The sequence below is a fragment of the Vanacampus margaritifer genome, chromosome 2 (assembly GCF_051991255.1).
Source record: "Vanacampus margaritifer isolate UIUO_Vmar chromosome 2, RoL_Vmar_1.0, whole genome shotgun sequence".
NCBI lineage: Eukaryota > Metazoa > Chordata > Actinopteri > Syngnathiformes > Syngnathidae > Vanacampus > Vanacampus margaritifer.
This window is the reverse complement of record NC_135433.1, coordinates 41,296,617-41,311,329: the sequence shown is the minus strand read 5'-3', so window position 1 is coordinate 41,311,329 and position 14,713 is coordinate 41,296,617. Positions and strand designations below refer to the sequence as shown.

Sequence of the window (14,713 nt, the reverse complement as noted above, 5' to 3'; positions counted from 1 at the left end):
TTAAAACAACCTTTTCCTTAAAACATGCAACTTTTTTTCTGAAATATATTACTTCCCAGAATTATATGCATGCATCTCAAAATTATACAGCTATTATCAAATATTTCACATTGTTCTTAGAAATATCCGATTTGTTTTTCTCAAAAGTATGACTTTTTCTTGAAAGACTACGATTTTTAAATTAAACGGGGGTTTTCTCTCTCGTAGGATTAGAGGATATTAGATCAACTATACAGCACTGGTGAAACTTTGATGTATGGCAAATTTGTTATATGTCATTTAAATATGAAATCATTGACAAAAGTAGGACTGGTTGTGATGGTTGTGCGCATGCGCATGCGTTGTTACCGCAGCAGCGGGCGCGTGATCACGTGACGCTCGCATTTCCGACACAACAATACAACATACTCGCGTAGCAAGCGCTCCTCTCTTCTCTTCTCTCTCCCCTCCCTCGCTTCGTGCCAGGCTCTCTCTCTCTCTCTCTCTCTCTCTCTCTCTCTTTCGCTCGCTCGCTCGCTCTCGGCATGGCGGACGGCGAGAGGTCTCCGCTCCTGTCGGATCTGGGCGACGGCGCCCTCGGCAGCGGCAACGGCGGCCTGTCGCCGGGTGCGGCGCCCTACGGTGTGTCCAGCAAGCCACAGAGTGAGTAGTCGGTTGCCTCATCGCCGCCTTCGCGCTCACCATCTTCCGCTCGACTAGCCTGTTGCTAACAGCTAGCTGGCGCTGTGACAGTGACGGAGAACCGGCTCGACGTGCTTGTTTGCACCCCGGGAAATGACGTCGGTTGCCGGCTGTCTCTAGACGTTGTCCCCGGGGGAGACTGAATATTTTGTATTGACTCATTTTTTTCTCCAAGGACCTGAACGCATCACTACAGCTAACCAGCTAATCACTCTGCTGTAATAGCACGCGAGCTACCTCTTATTATCTGGCCAAAAATGCTCACTAAACGTCAAAATGGCAACTTCTCATCACCACAGTTATGTTACGACTCATCTAAAATATGCTAGTTGGGCTTTAAATTCTCACTGTCTTTTTCTACGAGCGCAATTAAGCTAATTGTGCTGGTTCACTGGTTAGCAAAAAGGAGAAACACCTGTTTTGATTGACACGTCACACGGCCAATCGGAAGACAGTAGAGGGCTGGTCTAAGCAGAGCTCTGGCCAGTGAGAAGCCGATGAGGGATGGGTTGGGTTCAGATGAGGTTTCTCCTCATCTATTTACTTATTTTCAGACAAATTAAAAACCTAAAGCAATAATATGAAGTCAACCATGTTAAATACGGGTGTCTCATTAGTTGTATCCCTCTCCCAGCAGCCCAAGAGTGTTTTCCGACCTAAAGCTGCATTGGAAGGCTAGTTAAACGTCAATTTCGCAGCTTGCCATTTTACGCGACTTGGCTACGACCTTTTTGTAACACTGTGGTCGTATTTAAAAAGCTTAGCGTCGCTCAGTTCGAACAGAATCAAGTTTAATTCGCCTTTTTCAATGGCCATCAGCACGAGAAACACCTGTCGGTAGACGTCGCAGGTCGGGTCCAAGCAGAGCTGTAGCCAATGAGTGGTCGATAATTGAGGCGTTGGGTTCAAAAGGGTCCCGTCTATGTAATATTTAATATTATATTTAAAAATGGTCTACTTTTTCGCAAATACTTACCCATTTTAATCAAATGAATAAGATGAAGAAATATTATATATAATTCATTTTAAGCATGTGCAGATTGATGGGTTGGATTTCCCTCCCAGCATTCCTGGAGTGTTTTCCTTGCAAAAGCTGCTTTCAGAAAGCAGAACTCGAGACCAAATCTTATTAGCTTGTTAATCATAAAGAGGTCACTTGTCATGGGAAATTCAACTTTTCTTTTTTTCTTGCAGTCCTGTTGTACCAACCCTTGTTTGTCACTCTTGTTTACCACCCCCTCTATCGGAATTTTTTACAAGACTAAGGTGTGGAATTACAAGAAATACTTCGTAGTATTATGAGAAAAAAATGTAACTTGACAGAATAATTAATAATCCCTCAAATCATATTTTTTTTTCAATAATACATTTTATTGGAATAAGGAATTTTATGAGAACCAAATTGTGGTATTGCGACGATAAAGTTACAATATTATGAGAGATAAAAACTGACCAAAGGAAAATACTGTTATGTAATTTTACAAGAATATAGTCAAAATTTTATGAGAATTATTTATTTTATTTTTCCTCAAGGATAAAGTTGTGGATTTTGCAATATCAAGTGAAGGGAAAATGTAAGTGAAGAGGGAGAGATTTTACGAGAACAAAAATCCAATTTTACAACAACAAAATTGAAAGTTTAAAAATAATGCATTTGTTATTTGTCTGAGACAAAGTTTTGACATAAGTTGCTAGTAAAAAATGGAATTTCAACAAAGAAAACCCTTGTTTTACAACAAAGTCAGATTTTTATGAAAATTAATTCTAACTTTAGAGCAACCAAGTTGTTAATAGTTATATGTCAAGGCATACTGTAGGTTGTAATATTATGAGGGGAAATTTAATTTTATAGTAAGAAATATCTAGTTTTACAAGAAAAAGACATCATTTGTGAGAATAAATTTTTGATTTGACAAGAACCAAGTTGTGGTGTTTTGCGAAAGAAGTTCAAATATTTTGAGAAGATGAGATAAGAGAGAGAAAAAACTATATGACAAGATCAAAAATAAAGAATAAAGTCAATGTTTTCTGAAAACCACATTTGTATTAATAGAATTACCGTATGTTGTAATTTTACAAAGGAAAAATAGACAATTTTGGAAAAATGCACCAGAAATGTCAGAATGCTGGTGGGTGTCCAATGCATAAAATGACCAATTACTACTTTCCTATCAGCTGTTTTATGACGTTTTTGACTCAGTAAAACATAGATACAATTTTTTTAATGGATATGTGACAATTGACTCTTTCTGTAGTTTGGTATTATTATCATTGTGTTTTTTTTAAACTCCCTATTCAGGCTTCCCACCTTTCCCCAGCCCCACGCAGCCGTCGGTGCTCCTGGGCGAGGACCCGCCTCCGTACTCGCCTCTCACCTCGCCCGAGAGCGGCAGCGCGCCCGTCATCAGCTGCCGGGTGTGCCAGAGTCTCATCTCGGTGGAGGGAAAAATCCACCAGCACGTGGTCAAGTGTGGTGTGTGTAATGAGGCCACGGTACGTCTTATTTGTTCCATTGAGAATAACGTAAAGTCAATTAATCCATTCAGGCTCAGACTGTCGGCATTGTAAAGCCTTAAAGGGATTCTTGACTCATTCAGCCATTTTCAGCAGTAAGACGTTAATATTTGGTCTATAATTAATTTGATAACTATTTTTCATGTACAGTTAATAGCTTTAGAAAGACATTTTGACACTTAAAATTGACTGAAAATGACATCACGTGTGTTCAGGGCGCAGTTAACGACCAATCATGGCTCAGTTTGCGAACGTTACATGACCAAACCCAGAAAACTCTGAGCAGCTGTCATGTCACAGCAAAAGGCAAAATGTGTTTTTAAAGGTGTTAATTGTAAATGAAAGTTGATGAAGTTATCAAATTAATTCTAGACAAAATGTGTTAATATATTTTTTATTGCTGAAAATAGCTGAATGAGTCAAGTATCACTTCAAATGTACATGCTTGAAGTTGTGTTTCAACATTCTTAACTCATCCACTGCCACTGGAGGAAAAAAGTGAAAAGCAAAACTATCAGCATTTGTTGCAGATTTTTCCTAAAAATAATTTGTAAAAATGTATTTGTTCTTTATTAATGTATTCATCAAATAAATGGTTAATTTATTGTAGCTGATCAATTATAAATATTAAACCATTATACATTTAACATTTTAAATGCAAGTGATGAGATTTGGTTAAATTTACTGTAAATGTAAAAGAAACATTTTACCTGATCCATTTCACTTTTTAATGAACTGATTATTTTATTTTACACAATTAGTTAATAATATTAGTTAATGTTTTTAAATTAGGTTTTTTTATATAATTAAATTTATTGTAAATAAAATGAAACATTATAGTAAAATATATATTTTTTTAAAAATACAGTAATTGATCCCTTATGTATTTTAAATCTCATGTATGAACTAAGGATTTTGGAGCCAATCAGCGAGTTAAAAAAAAAATGCTAACTGATCACCAGTCCAATCAGACGATTGAACAAACAACTTGTTTATTTACTTTACAGTCGACCCCCGCTATTTGTTTGTCCTTTAAATGCCCAATTGTACCAGATTTAGAATGGTGTTAGATTGTACAAATGAAATGTCTTTGTCCTAATAAAGATCTAAAAGAAAAAAAATGATAAAAAGAAAACGGCACTAGACACTTTGACAAAATGCAGTAGAATTGTTTTGCCTTGGTGGAGATCACTAACCCAACTGGCTAATATTGTAGTCGTGAGAGTCAGGTCTTGCAGGTGAAGGCAAATGACTTGCGTGTGATCTTTTGTGCAAATCCAGCAGCCGCAGCGTGCTGTTGAAACTTTGTCTGAGAAGCTGCTCACATGATTGCATTGTTCAAGTTGTTGCTGGGTTTCGTTGTTTGTTTGTTTTATAACACTAAAGCAACAAAAGAGCGACATTGGAGTCTACACCAATAATACAAATATGTGATTTTTCTTGACACATAATGTAAAAATAATATTTTAAATGTTCAACAAGTGAATGGCGCAGCTGGTCGAACGTTGCCCCTCCAACCCTCTTGTGCTGTTTTCTAAGGCGCTTGTGACTCTGATGTCCATGTGAAGTGAGGAATTCCTTTCTGTGCAGCCCATCAAGAACGCTCCGGCGGGGAAGAAGTACGTTCGCTGTCCCTGCAACTGCCTGCTCATCTGCAAAGTCACCTCCCAGCGGATCGCGTGTCCCAGGCCGTACTGGTACTTCATTTACACACTACACACACACAGTTCCAGTTGCTCATTAAGCTAGTCTCAAGTGGAATAGTTTTGTTTTTTGTTTATTTGGGTGGTGTCTTATTGTGTATTTTTTCCTGTACGTGTGGTTGCAGTAAGCGGATAATCAACCTGGGCCCAGTTCATCCCGGTCCAGCCAGTCCAGACCCCCAACCCGCCGGGGCCCGCGTCTCCTGCGGACATTGCAGCAACACCTTCCTGGTATGCCGGCCGTCGACTCTCTTGCCATTCATTAGTCCTCATTATGCTAGTTAGTTTAGCATCAAAAGTCTCAGATCAAGCTGGAGTTCTACTTCGTCGTTGTCGTCTTTTTCGTACGATTTATTTGTATTTTTTTTTCTCTTTTAGCAACAGCATTCAACATAAGACTGTTCAAATTTAAAATTATATATTTGTAAAAAAAATTTAAACAAAATTTATAAATGATAATTTTTGATATTTTGATGATGAAATTGAGTTAAACAGCTAGGAATATAAATGTATACTTTTCGAACATGTATGTCTAAATTACGACCAATTACTGGTTTGATTTTTTTATTTCTGGTTGCTTCATTTGATGTTAGTTTCTGTTTGTTTGAATTGTTTTTTTCTTCTTAAATTTTTTTACAAGTGTACTTATAATACATTTCCCCCCATTATTGTATACATGTGCCAAATAAACTTCTAAACATTTTCCAAATAAACTTCTAAAAAAATAATTATAATAAAAAAATATATAATTATAATTAAAAACTAAAGTTAATCTTTTAAAATATATAATTTAAATTATGTCAAATAAAAACAAAAATAACGCATAAATATATTAAAATATATAAGAAACATTATTTTAAAATATCATTTTATTTGTTTATTAAAAAAGTATAACTTGATCTTTGTATGATTATGTTTTAAATATTTGTACATTTTTTAAGGTAAGTCTACAAAAAAACAGTATGTTTTAAAATAAAAGCCTTCATTTTTTTCATGTAATTATATTAATGATAAAAATGAAATATTTTTGGAATAATACACATGGGTACAATATAAAAATGTCAACAAAAATATAAAACGAGGAAAATACGGATTACATTAACATACTTTTTTTTTTTAAGGTGATTAACGTAATTGTAATAATTGCGCTTATGTCTTTACACCAAAATATAACTGCTCGACAGTGTTAGTTGCTTTGCTAGCAAACAAAATGATGATGTAACTCTAACTCCGGCTTTGGTGGAGGTAATAAAAAGCGTTGAATGAGGTGCTTATTTATTATTCAGCGGGCCTCCACCTGTCCTGTTGGGGAACACGAGTACTAACCTGTGCCTGGGGTGCTGTAGCGCTTCTATCCTTGTCATCGATGGCCTGATAAACTTGTCTCTGCTGCACATACATATGAAGAAGAATGTCTGCGTGTACCTGTTCCTGCTGCTGACAATCATACCTCCGCAGCACAAAGTCGGCTAAATGCCGTCGTTCCTTCTCATTTACGCAGCAATTTATCGTCCACTTGTCCCTGTGGCTGCTCGCGTCTTTAATTTAATGGCCGTCAAGCTGCCGAGCGGACATTTTTTTCCACCGCGTAATTAGTGAGCCAACGCTGGCTAGCATTTCCACGGACACAGACGAGCATTTGTCTTCATCCAAACTGAAACGAAGCTCGGTGTCACTATTGGCCTCATTTTTTTTCATCAGTGCTTACAATTATTATTTTTTTTTTTTTACATACTGACACAGAAAGTCTGGAGGCTATTTGGCTTATGACATAGACGCCTTCGTATACTCAAAACAACTTGAAAAAGAAAAGAGTCAGTCCGTGCTTGAGCACGCTACAGGAAAAACTGATTGTCAGAATGTTTTGTGCTTGCAGTGGACCGAGTTCACGGACCGCACGCTGGCCAGATGCCCGCATTGCAGGAAAGTGTGAGTAATTATCATTTCTCTTTTGGCTTTTTTTTTGTTTATTTTGTAATATTTTTTTTTTACTTTTTATCAGGTCTTTTTGTGATATTTGTATATTTCTTTCTTTTCTTTTTTTTCTAATATTTTTTCAGATAATATCTTTGTATTTGCCTTACTATTGCAAAATGTTTTTTTAATTGTTATGTATTAAAATTGTAATATTTAAGTATTTGTGTAACTTGTTAATATTTTTCTTATACAGTGGTACCTTGGAGTTTGAACATAATTCATTCCTCCTGCGAAGTATTCAAGGTCCGAATTGTTCAACCTCCGAAACATTTTTTCCCATAGGAAATATTGTAAATGCAATGAATCCGTTCCCAAGCTCCAAAAACAGAAAATTCCAATTTGAATTTCTATTTGTTAGTTTTTTTACATTTACATTACCGTACAGTATTTAAACAATAAAAATACCTTACATTTCTTGTTGTGGTGTGATGGCATCGGGTGATGATAAATACTATGGTAATGCTAGCTTTAGTTCAGTAATGAGTTTGTGTATTTTACATTGGGCAAAACATGTGTTTTGTTACATAGTGTTAGACTACTAAGCGGTCCTTGAGTGCGTTGTTTAACCTCAGGCACGTTGTTGAACAGCTAAGGGGGTCCTCGTGCCAGTATTTACAGAAGTAGTCCTTCCTAATTCCACTGTGGTTCGTAGCACTGTATGTTTTTCTTTACTGCCACTGTTGTCTTTCTTTGGGCCCATGGCGAAGAAAATTGTCGTGGAAAAATCAAAATGCACTTGCGAGTATGGAGCACCTCCGGGAGTATTCACAATCTGACTGGAAATAAGCAGCGCATCGTCTCAACTACCACAATGTGAGCATTCGGCATTCGCTCGGCTTTACTCGGGTAGTCGTTTTCAAGGTATGTTCGGCTTACTTTGCTTTGCTTGGGTTTTTGAACTCCAAAAATGAGTTTATTACTCCGATTTTTTGGTTGAAGTCCGAATTGTACGAGTTCCGAGACGTTCAAACGCCGAGGTTCCACTGTAGTCCTTTTCCTAATGTTTTTTTGTTGTTGTCTAGTTTTGTATTTTCATTCTTGCCCTAGTATTTTTGTCAATTTTTTCATATTTATTTTCTCATTTTAATATTTTCTCATTTTAATATTTTAGTTATTTTCTGTCAAGCATTTTTATAATTTTGCTTAATATTTGTGGTGTATATTTTTGTAAATGTAATATTTATTGCAAGAATATTTGTAACTTTTGCTAATATTGTTTGTGTATTTTCCCATTCTTTTGGATTTTGCTTTGTCTAATATGCATTTTTTCCTACCATTTTTGTGAAATATTTTTTAACTAATATTTGTGTATTTTTTTCATCTAACATTTTGTATTTTTACATAATACAATGAATGTGTATCATGTGCATCCCAGTGAAGGGTCTTATAAATCCAACATTACATGATGTCTTGCTGCACTGTAGTTCCCTGTTAAATTGCATTATTTTCAGCCCTGATGTAATAACTTGTCAATGTTGTTTTTTGTGTGCACCGTCCAAATAGCTGTTTTGCAGAGATATGATCCTTTTATTGTCAACTTAGTCCAACAACAATCTGTTTTTTTAATAATAATAATGGGAGAATCATTTTTGCAAACATCCTCAACTTCTTTGTCAACCTTGCAGCTCCTCCATTGGTCAGCGGTATCCCAGGAGGCGGAGTTTGTGGTGTTTTCTGCTCTGCTTGCTGTTCTGTATCTCCACTGCTGGTCTGATTGTGAGTAAAATGGTGCAGTCATGCCAAAGTTTATGCTACTTTATTTATTTTAACGTTATTTATTTTCCTTTTCTATTCTCAAATTGTCTCTAATCTGCTCAGATTTAGACCAGATGTAGCTGTAAAACCTGGTGTGTTTTTGCAATGGAGCAAAAATGACTTTTACAGGCAGTGTTAAAAAAAAAAAAAAAAAAAAAGAAGAAGATTGAAATGCCAAAATACGTGATTTTACATTTTACGGTGTGGCTAAATGTGCAATCTGGATTTGACTCCACAAAAATGTATACCAACAAATGGGTAATAATTCAACGCATTGTTATTGATGGCCGTTAGAGGGCGCTAAAGGAGCACAAAACTGCAGAGTTGTTTTAAGCATTCTGCCCAACTCTCTTAGAAATGTGCTTTAAAAACATCTGTAATCCTTGCTATGAGATCCACAACAGCTGTCCTGCGCTTGGTTTCATCATCAAGTGGAATTCTAGTGGCGGTCTAATTAGACTTGAGCTCGACAAAATCACTTTACGGAGCCCCTCATGGAATGAAATGTGCAGCAAAAGTTAGTTTTGAAGAAGCCAATGAAAATAGACAAAATCAGCTTTTTAAACTGCCCGCTTTAGATCAAAATAATCTTTTAGGACATGGGTTTTTTACTGATTTTTTAAATTTAATTTTATTTTTATTTTTATTTTGTGGCTCTACTCAACCGGGGTTAGAATAGTTTTGGATTTTTCATTACAGTTAGTTTTTGTTTTGTTTTGACTTTTGTCTTTTAAATTCAGTTTCAGTTTTAAATTCAGTCAATTAAACTTTTATAGCTATGCAAAAACACGCATAAATTTACCACAAAAATAGTAACTGAATTTCTGTTTGTAACACTGTGGAGGTCAAGATAATTCAGTTTCAGAAACAAGAGTGGTTTCATTCACTTGCTGCTTTGTATCAAGGTCCGATTTGTGAAAACATCACATTAATGGTTCTTAAGTGTGGTCCGTTTACTGCAGATTGTTCTTGGCCCTCGGAAGAAAAGGTTTAGGCACTCCTGATGTACAGCAATACCAAAATAAAAACAGGAATTTAAATGTACTCAATTTAAAATGACTTGACAAAGACTTTCATCTTAATGAAGTAATGAAAACAGTTTGTTTTCATTAATTTTATTAACATAAGACATACTTTCAGTTAGTCTTTGTTTGTTTTTAAGCTTTTCTGTTTTTTTGTGCAAATTTACTTATTTCTTTTGTTTTTGTGAACTATTATAACCTTGCTCACAAATGAGATATAACATATTGTTTTTTTTTTGGTATCATACTGGCAACCCAGTACAGTCTTTCGAAGGCTTTTTGCCTTGAAGGACCAATGGAAATAGCCAAAGTCACCTTTTTAAAATGTTGGCTTCAGATCAAAATGTTAGACTTGCTGTGTTTTTTCAGGCGTGGGTTTTTGATGTTATGTTGTGCGTTTAATTTATCATTAATTTTGAGTTCTCATGTCAGTCCAATGAATTATCTAGAAGGCATTTTGCCTTGAAGGACCCCTGGAAATCGTTCTAACATGACAGCAAAACAAGTTATGCCCAAAAACACACAGGAAGTCTGCCATTTTGTTTCAAAGTTAAAGTTAAAGCTGCAATATGGAACTTTTTTTTACCAAAAGTTACTTTACAATAAGCTTTATATTTGACCATTTATGACTGAAATGTCTTCTAATTAGTCGATTAACACCTTAGCTGTTCACAATGGGTATTCCTGCAAGCCTCTGGCCAATAGTTTTCAGACTGGATTCAGGTTAGAATTTCCCGCGCCCCGCCTGGGATGTGACGTCATGTGCGTGGTGTGTACGTGAAGAACGGCATGTGCAGTTTCATTTTTTTGTCAGCAGGTGGCAGTAGCGATTCGAAATGGAATATTCCGCGTTCAGTAGCTTTAACTTTAAGTTTAGCTTTGAAACAAAATGGCAGACTTCCTGTGTGTTTATGGGCATACCTTGTTTTGACTTTTTCGTGTGTCAACTCATGATAGCTGTTGCTATTAAATTTCAAGTCACTACGAGCAACTTCCTGACATGCCACCCATATTCCTTTAGGCTGGCACGTGGCTGAAGGCTGAGACCTACCCTGGCATCTACGCCTCTTGGGCCGTTCTACTGCTTCTGGTTTTGGTGACCCTGGCACGGGCCTTCTACTGGGCTTGCATGCGGGTCAGCCAGCCTCTCCAGAGCTTCACATAGACTCCCCGGCCCCTCCTCCTGCCCTCGAACACCCCCACACTTTCCTCCAAACCTTCCCCCGAGTGGCCAGGCCAGTGGATGAATGGCTTTAAAACAAGAAGATAAGAAATATTTATTTCACTATACTGGTGATGTGGCTACTTCCTGTACTACATTTTATTCCATCTCCTCCGTCAGCTTTGTCATTTCCGCGCCTTGAACGAAGCATTTAGCATTTTCTAAACCAGCGACATTGATGCTGTCGCCGTCTTTGTAAATCAAAAGGATGAAGGAGCTGTTTGAAATGTTTCAACGCGTGTGAAGGTAGAACACCGCCTGCGAATATCCCCACACCCCCAAACCCCTGAGGAGCCACTTTGATCCTTCAAAAAGTGACGCTAATGGAAAGAATTTTGAGCATTAACAAAACATTTGACCAACAAATTCCGGATGGCGACGGCCAAACGGTCTTTGAAGCTAGCAAACAATTTTAACTGGAAATGAAAATGTTTCTCACCGGTCTCGACAGCTTTATTTGCTATTGCTAGTATAACGTAAACACATTTAAAGCAAAAAATACTGTTTGTTTGCTTGTTTTTTTCAAATATTTTGTATCATTTACTGTAATAGCACATTGCTTTGTGAAGCGTAAAAGAAAACGTTAAAATCCCTGCTTTCTATGAACGCACCACCAGGGGGACGTTACTTTTATTTTTAAGCTCAAGGTGAAAAGCTTCCTGATTGGTCACTCATGATGGGTGGGAGGAGCTTTGTTGTAAAGGAAGGAAGATGCTGTGTCTTTTGAAAGATCTGAGAATTGTAAAAAAGCTCTACCATAATCGCAATGTCGCTTTCAACTTGTTTCCTCTTAAGTTTTCATGAAAAGGACCTAAAACGAGGCTAGCTTTGATCTGATTTCTTTCGTGAAATTTTGAAGTGTGCATCGTCCTGGTAACCACAATCAAAATGAGACGAGTCAGTTCCGAGACCCCACGGCCATTAAATCGCAAAAACTTCCCCATAATCGCTGTCGCTTGATGTTTAGCGAGGCGAGCTTCTCCTTTGATTTGTCGTATTTCGAGAAATTGTGATGGATGACTTTACCATAATCCTGATCTTACTTCATGTATAGCAAGGCTAGCTTCCTCTTTGACACAAACTATTTCGTATCAAAAATGATTTATCGTAATGTGAACCACAATCAAAGAGCAAAACGAATCCGTTCCACTGCAAACTTTTCTGCAACGTGAAATTGTAAAACCATAATGATGTCGCCATGTGCACAAATCGTCTCCTTTAAGTTGGCAACATTAAGCTAGCTTTCGCCTTGATCGACTTGTTTAGTTAAAGTTGTAAATGGTGTGTTGTCATGGTAACTGCGAACAAAACAAACGATGAGCCCCTCAGACTTAAAATTCTAGATATTTACCATAATCGCGATATCGCTACAGCTGTGATTGTTTAAATCTGACGACGCTAACCTCCATTATCATGAATTCTCAAACTCTTTGATGAAGAACAAGGTTTTTTTTGTTGTAAATAATCTTTGTTTTTGCTGGTGTGACAGGAAGTGATTAAGCCAATCACTTGGAGAGGTGGGATGCAGGAAAAGAACACTAAAATTGTGATCATTTTTACTTCTGTTGCATATTTAATGATTTATTGTTTTTTTGTGATGAGCTACTAACCTGATGAGCCTGAAACACACCCACAATCACGTACATGCACACACACAAACACACACCCAGCACCTTACATTGCAAGTTATTTATTTATACATTGTCAAATTTTGCGCTAAATTCTCAATGACCGTGCTAGAGAGAACAAGCCTTAATGTTTTATCATTTTTCAATCATGTTTTTTTTTTTTTTTTTTTTTTTAAATCTGTTCAAATCAGTGCAGTAATTTGGATGGTGTTTTAATAAACCAGTTAATTGTGCGCGGCCTGTCTGGGGAGCAGTTTGTGATTCATGGACCACGTGAACCAACAGGCCGCCAAATAAAGACATGTCAAACGCACGCTTGTGTGGCTTCTTGTTTTTAAAGCACGCACACAAATACACACCGGCTAACGTGATCATTTTAACATAGATAATGCTATGATGTTAGCTCATAACACTAACATTAATGATATGCAGTGGTCCATTTAGTAGTTTGAATACCTTGTTCTCAGCAAGGTTATGTCTCATAAAATAATTTCATGCCCTTGTTAGCCAACAATGCTACTGCTAGAAACAAAAAACAAAACACTTTTCTCCAGACACAGGCATACTGAATGTTCTGTAATGCTATGTTATTAGCACAAAATGTTCATGTTATGCTATAGCCTACACGCACACGGCTGTCCTTGTGGTCATTTGAATCTCTGACAAAAACACACACATTTGTTTGCGCCAAGCTTGGCAGCATTTATCTTCCTAAAAATACTGCTATGCAATAGTTAGCTCAAAATGCTAACGTAATGCTGTGTGGTCAGCCACATGATAATATCTGGTGTGTAAGAAATTTTATTAGGTGTAAAATGATGTTTTGCAGTTGATTGTTAAAAATGCTAATAGAATGCTGTCGCACACCTATTCATTTGATTCCACATTTGTGCTCAGGTAAACAATGTTAGTGTTATCTATATGTTATATAATATGCATATGATAGGTATTGAAGTAAATATTCTGTTTCAATTTAATTCGGTTTTGATTTAGTTATAACTATTTAGAATTGGACAAAGTTGCTTTGATTTACTCAGTATAGTTTTGTGTGAGAATTCAAATGATGTGAGGGCGTTGGTTTTCTTTGTTCTCTCCTTAGAACATATGAGGTGGGGGAAAGCGAATGTGTTAATTAGACCCTTTGTTTATAAGACGGCTCCTCAGAGTCTCTCTGTCTCTTCTGTAAACAACGTCAACTCTTATCTGATTACCTGTTTTCCATCTTGGGACAAAGAGAGAGGGGGGCAGTTGGTCAACTGTGTTGAGATGTCATGTGATTCTGGGAGGGACTTCTAGGACAAAGGATATTACCGACGGGCGGAGTGAGAAACGACACAGATGAGGAAGGAGATGGAACCGAAAGGCTCCAAGCTCGTCTGTCCACAAATTTGTGTAATAAATCCTTAAGGAAATATCTCTTTTCACAGATCTCATTGTATGTTTTGTTAATCAACGGCATGAACACGCAAATAGTAAGAATCCTTCAGTATGCTAATGCTAACATTATGCTATAGGCCTACTACACCTCAAATGGTCACACCTGAATCTGTAAGCAATTCAGATGCACTTATGCTATGCTGTTGTTAGCCAAAGACACAAACGGAATGCTAGCTAGTTAGCTCATTAGCCAAAAAGACTAATGGAATGCATAGTCATTTGAATTCCTCAAAAAAGGGATGTGTGTCTGTATTACATGTAAATTATTGCTGCACTAATGCTTTTTTGACCCTCAAACAGATTCATTCTCTTTCCATTACTTCCCTGAGGGAATTTTTTTTGCCTTAAGTCCCAACCTTAATTTTTTTCCCCTAAAAGAGAAACATTTTGAGGTTTCTATAAAGGAAGGTCCTCTTTGTCCCGGCGCCTCTCAGGTTCTGTGAGGATGTCTTTTTTTTTTTTCTTTTTTTTTTTCTTGCCAGGACACAAAAGAGACGAAAGGTTTGGCAGCAGAAGCTTTAAGAGACCACACGAGTCCCCTGAGAGACACCTGAACCACCGGCTAGCCTTTGTAACCTTCTGAGGACGTCATCAAGTGCTTTTAGGTTACACACACAAATGCTCCCACACACTTACACTTCATTGTGACTTGCTGCAGGTCTTTTTCTTTATTGTCCTTTTATTGACTTAATTTTTCACTCGTTTCTTTACAGGGCCTGCGGGCGCCAGTGCTTCTTCTTTGTCATTTGTCTTCATGATGGAGATGGATAACTG

At 37.1% G+C, this 14,713-nt stretch overlaps 1 protein-coding gene across 1 annotated transcript; it reads left to right on the top strand.

Moving 5' to 3' along the window:
- Window positions 1-376: 376 nt before the first annotated feature.
- pip4p1a (phosphatidylinositol-4,5-bisphosphate 4-phosphatase 1a) lies at window positions 377-12,815 on the top strand. The gene is made up of 7 exons (XM_077559022.1): window positions 377-642; window positions 2,981-3,174; window positions 4,786-4,892; window positions 5,024-5,129; window positions 6,775-6,827; window positions 8,501-8,591; window positions 10,674-12,815. The coding sequence occupies exons 1-7, from the start codon at window positions 525-527 to the stop codon at window positions 10,815-10,817; spliced, it is 813 nt and encodes a 270-aa protein (XP_077415148.1). The 5' UTR covers window positions 377-524; the 3' UTR covers window positions 10,818-12,815.
- The last annotated feature ends 1,898 nt before the right edge of the window (window positions 12,816-14,713 follow it).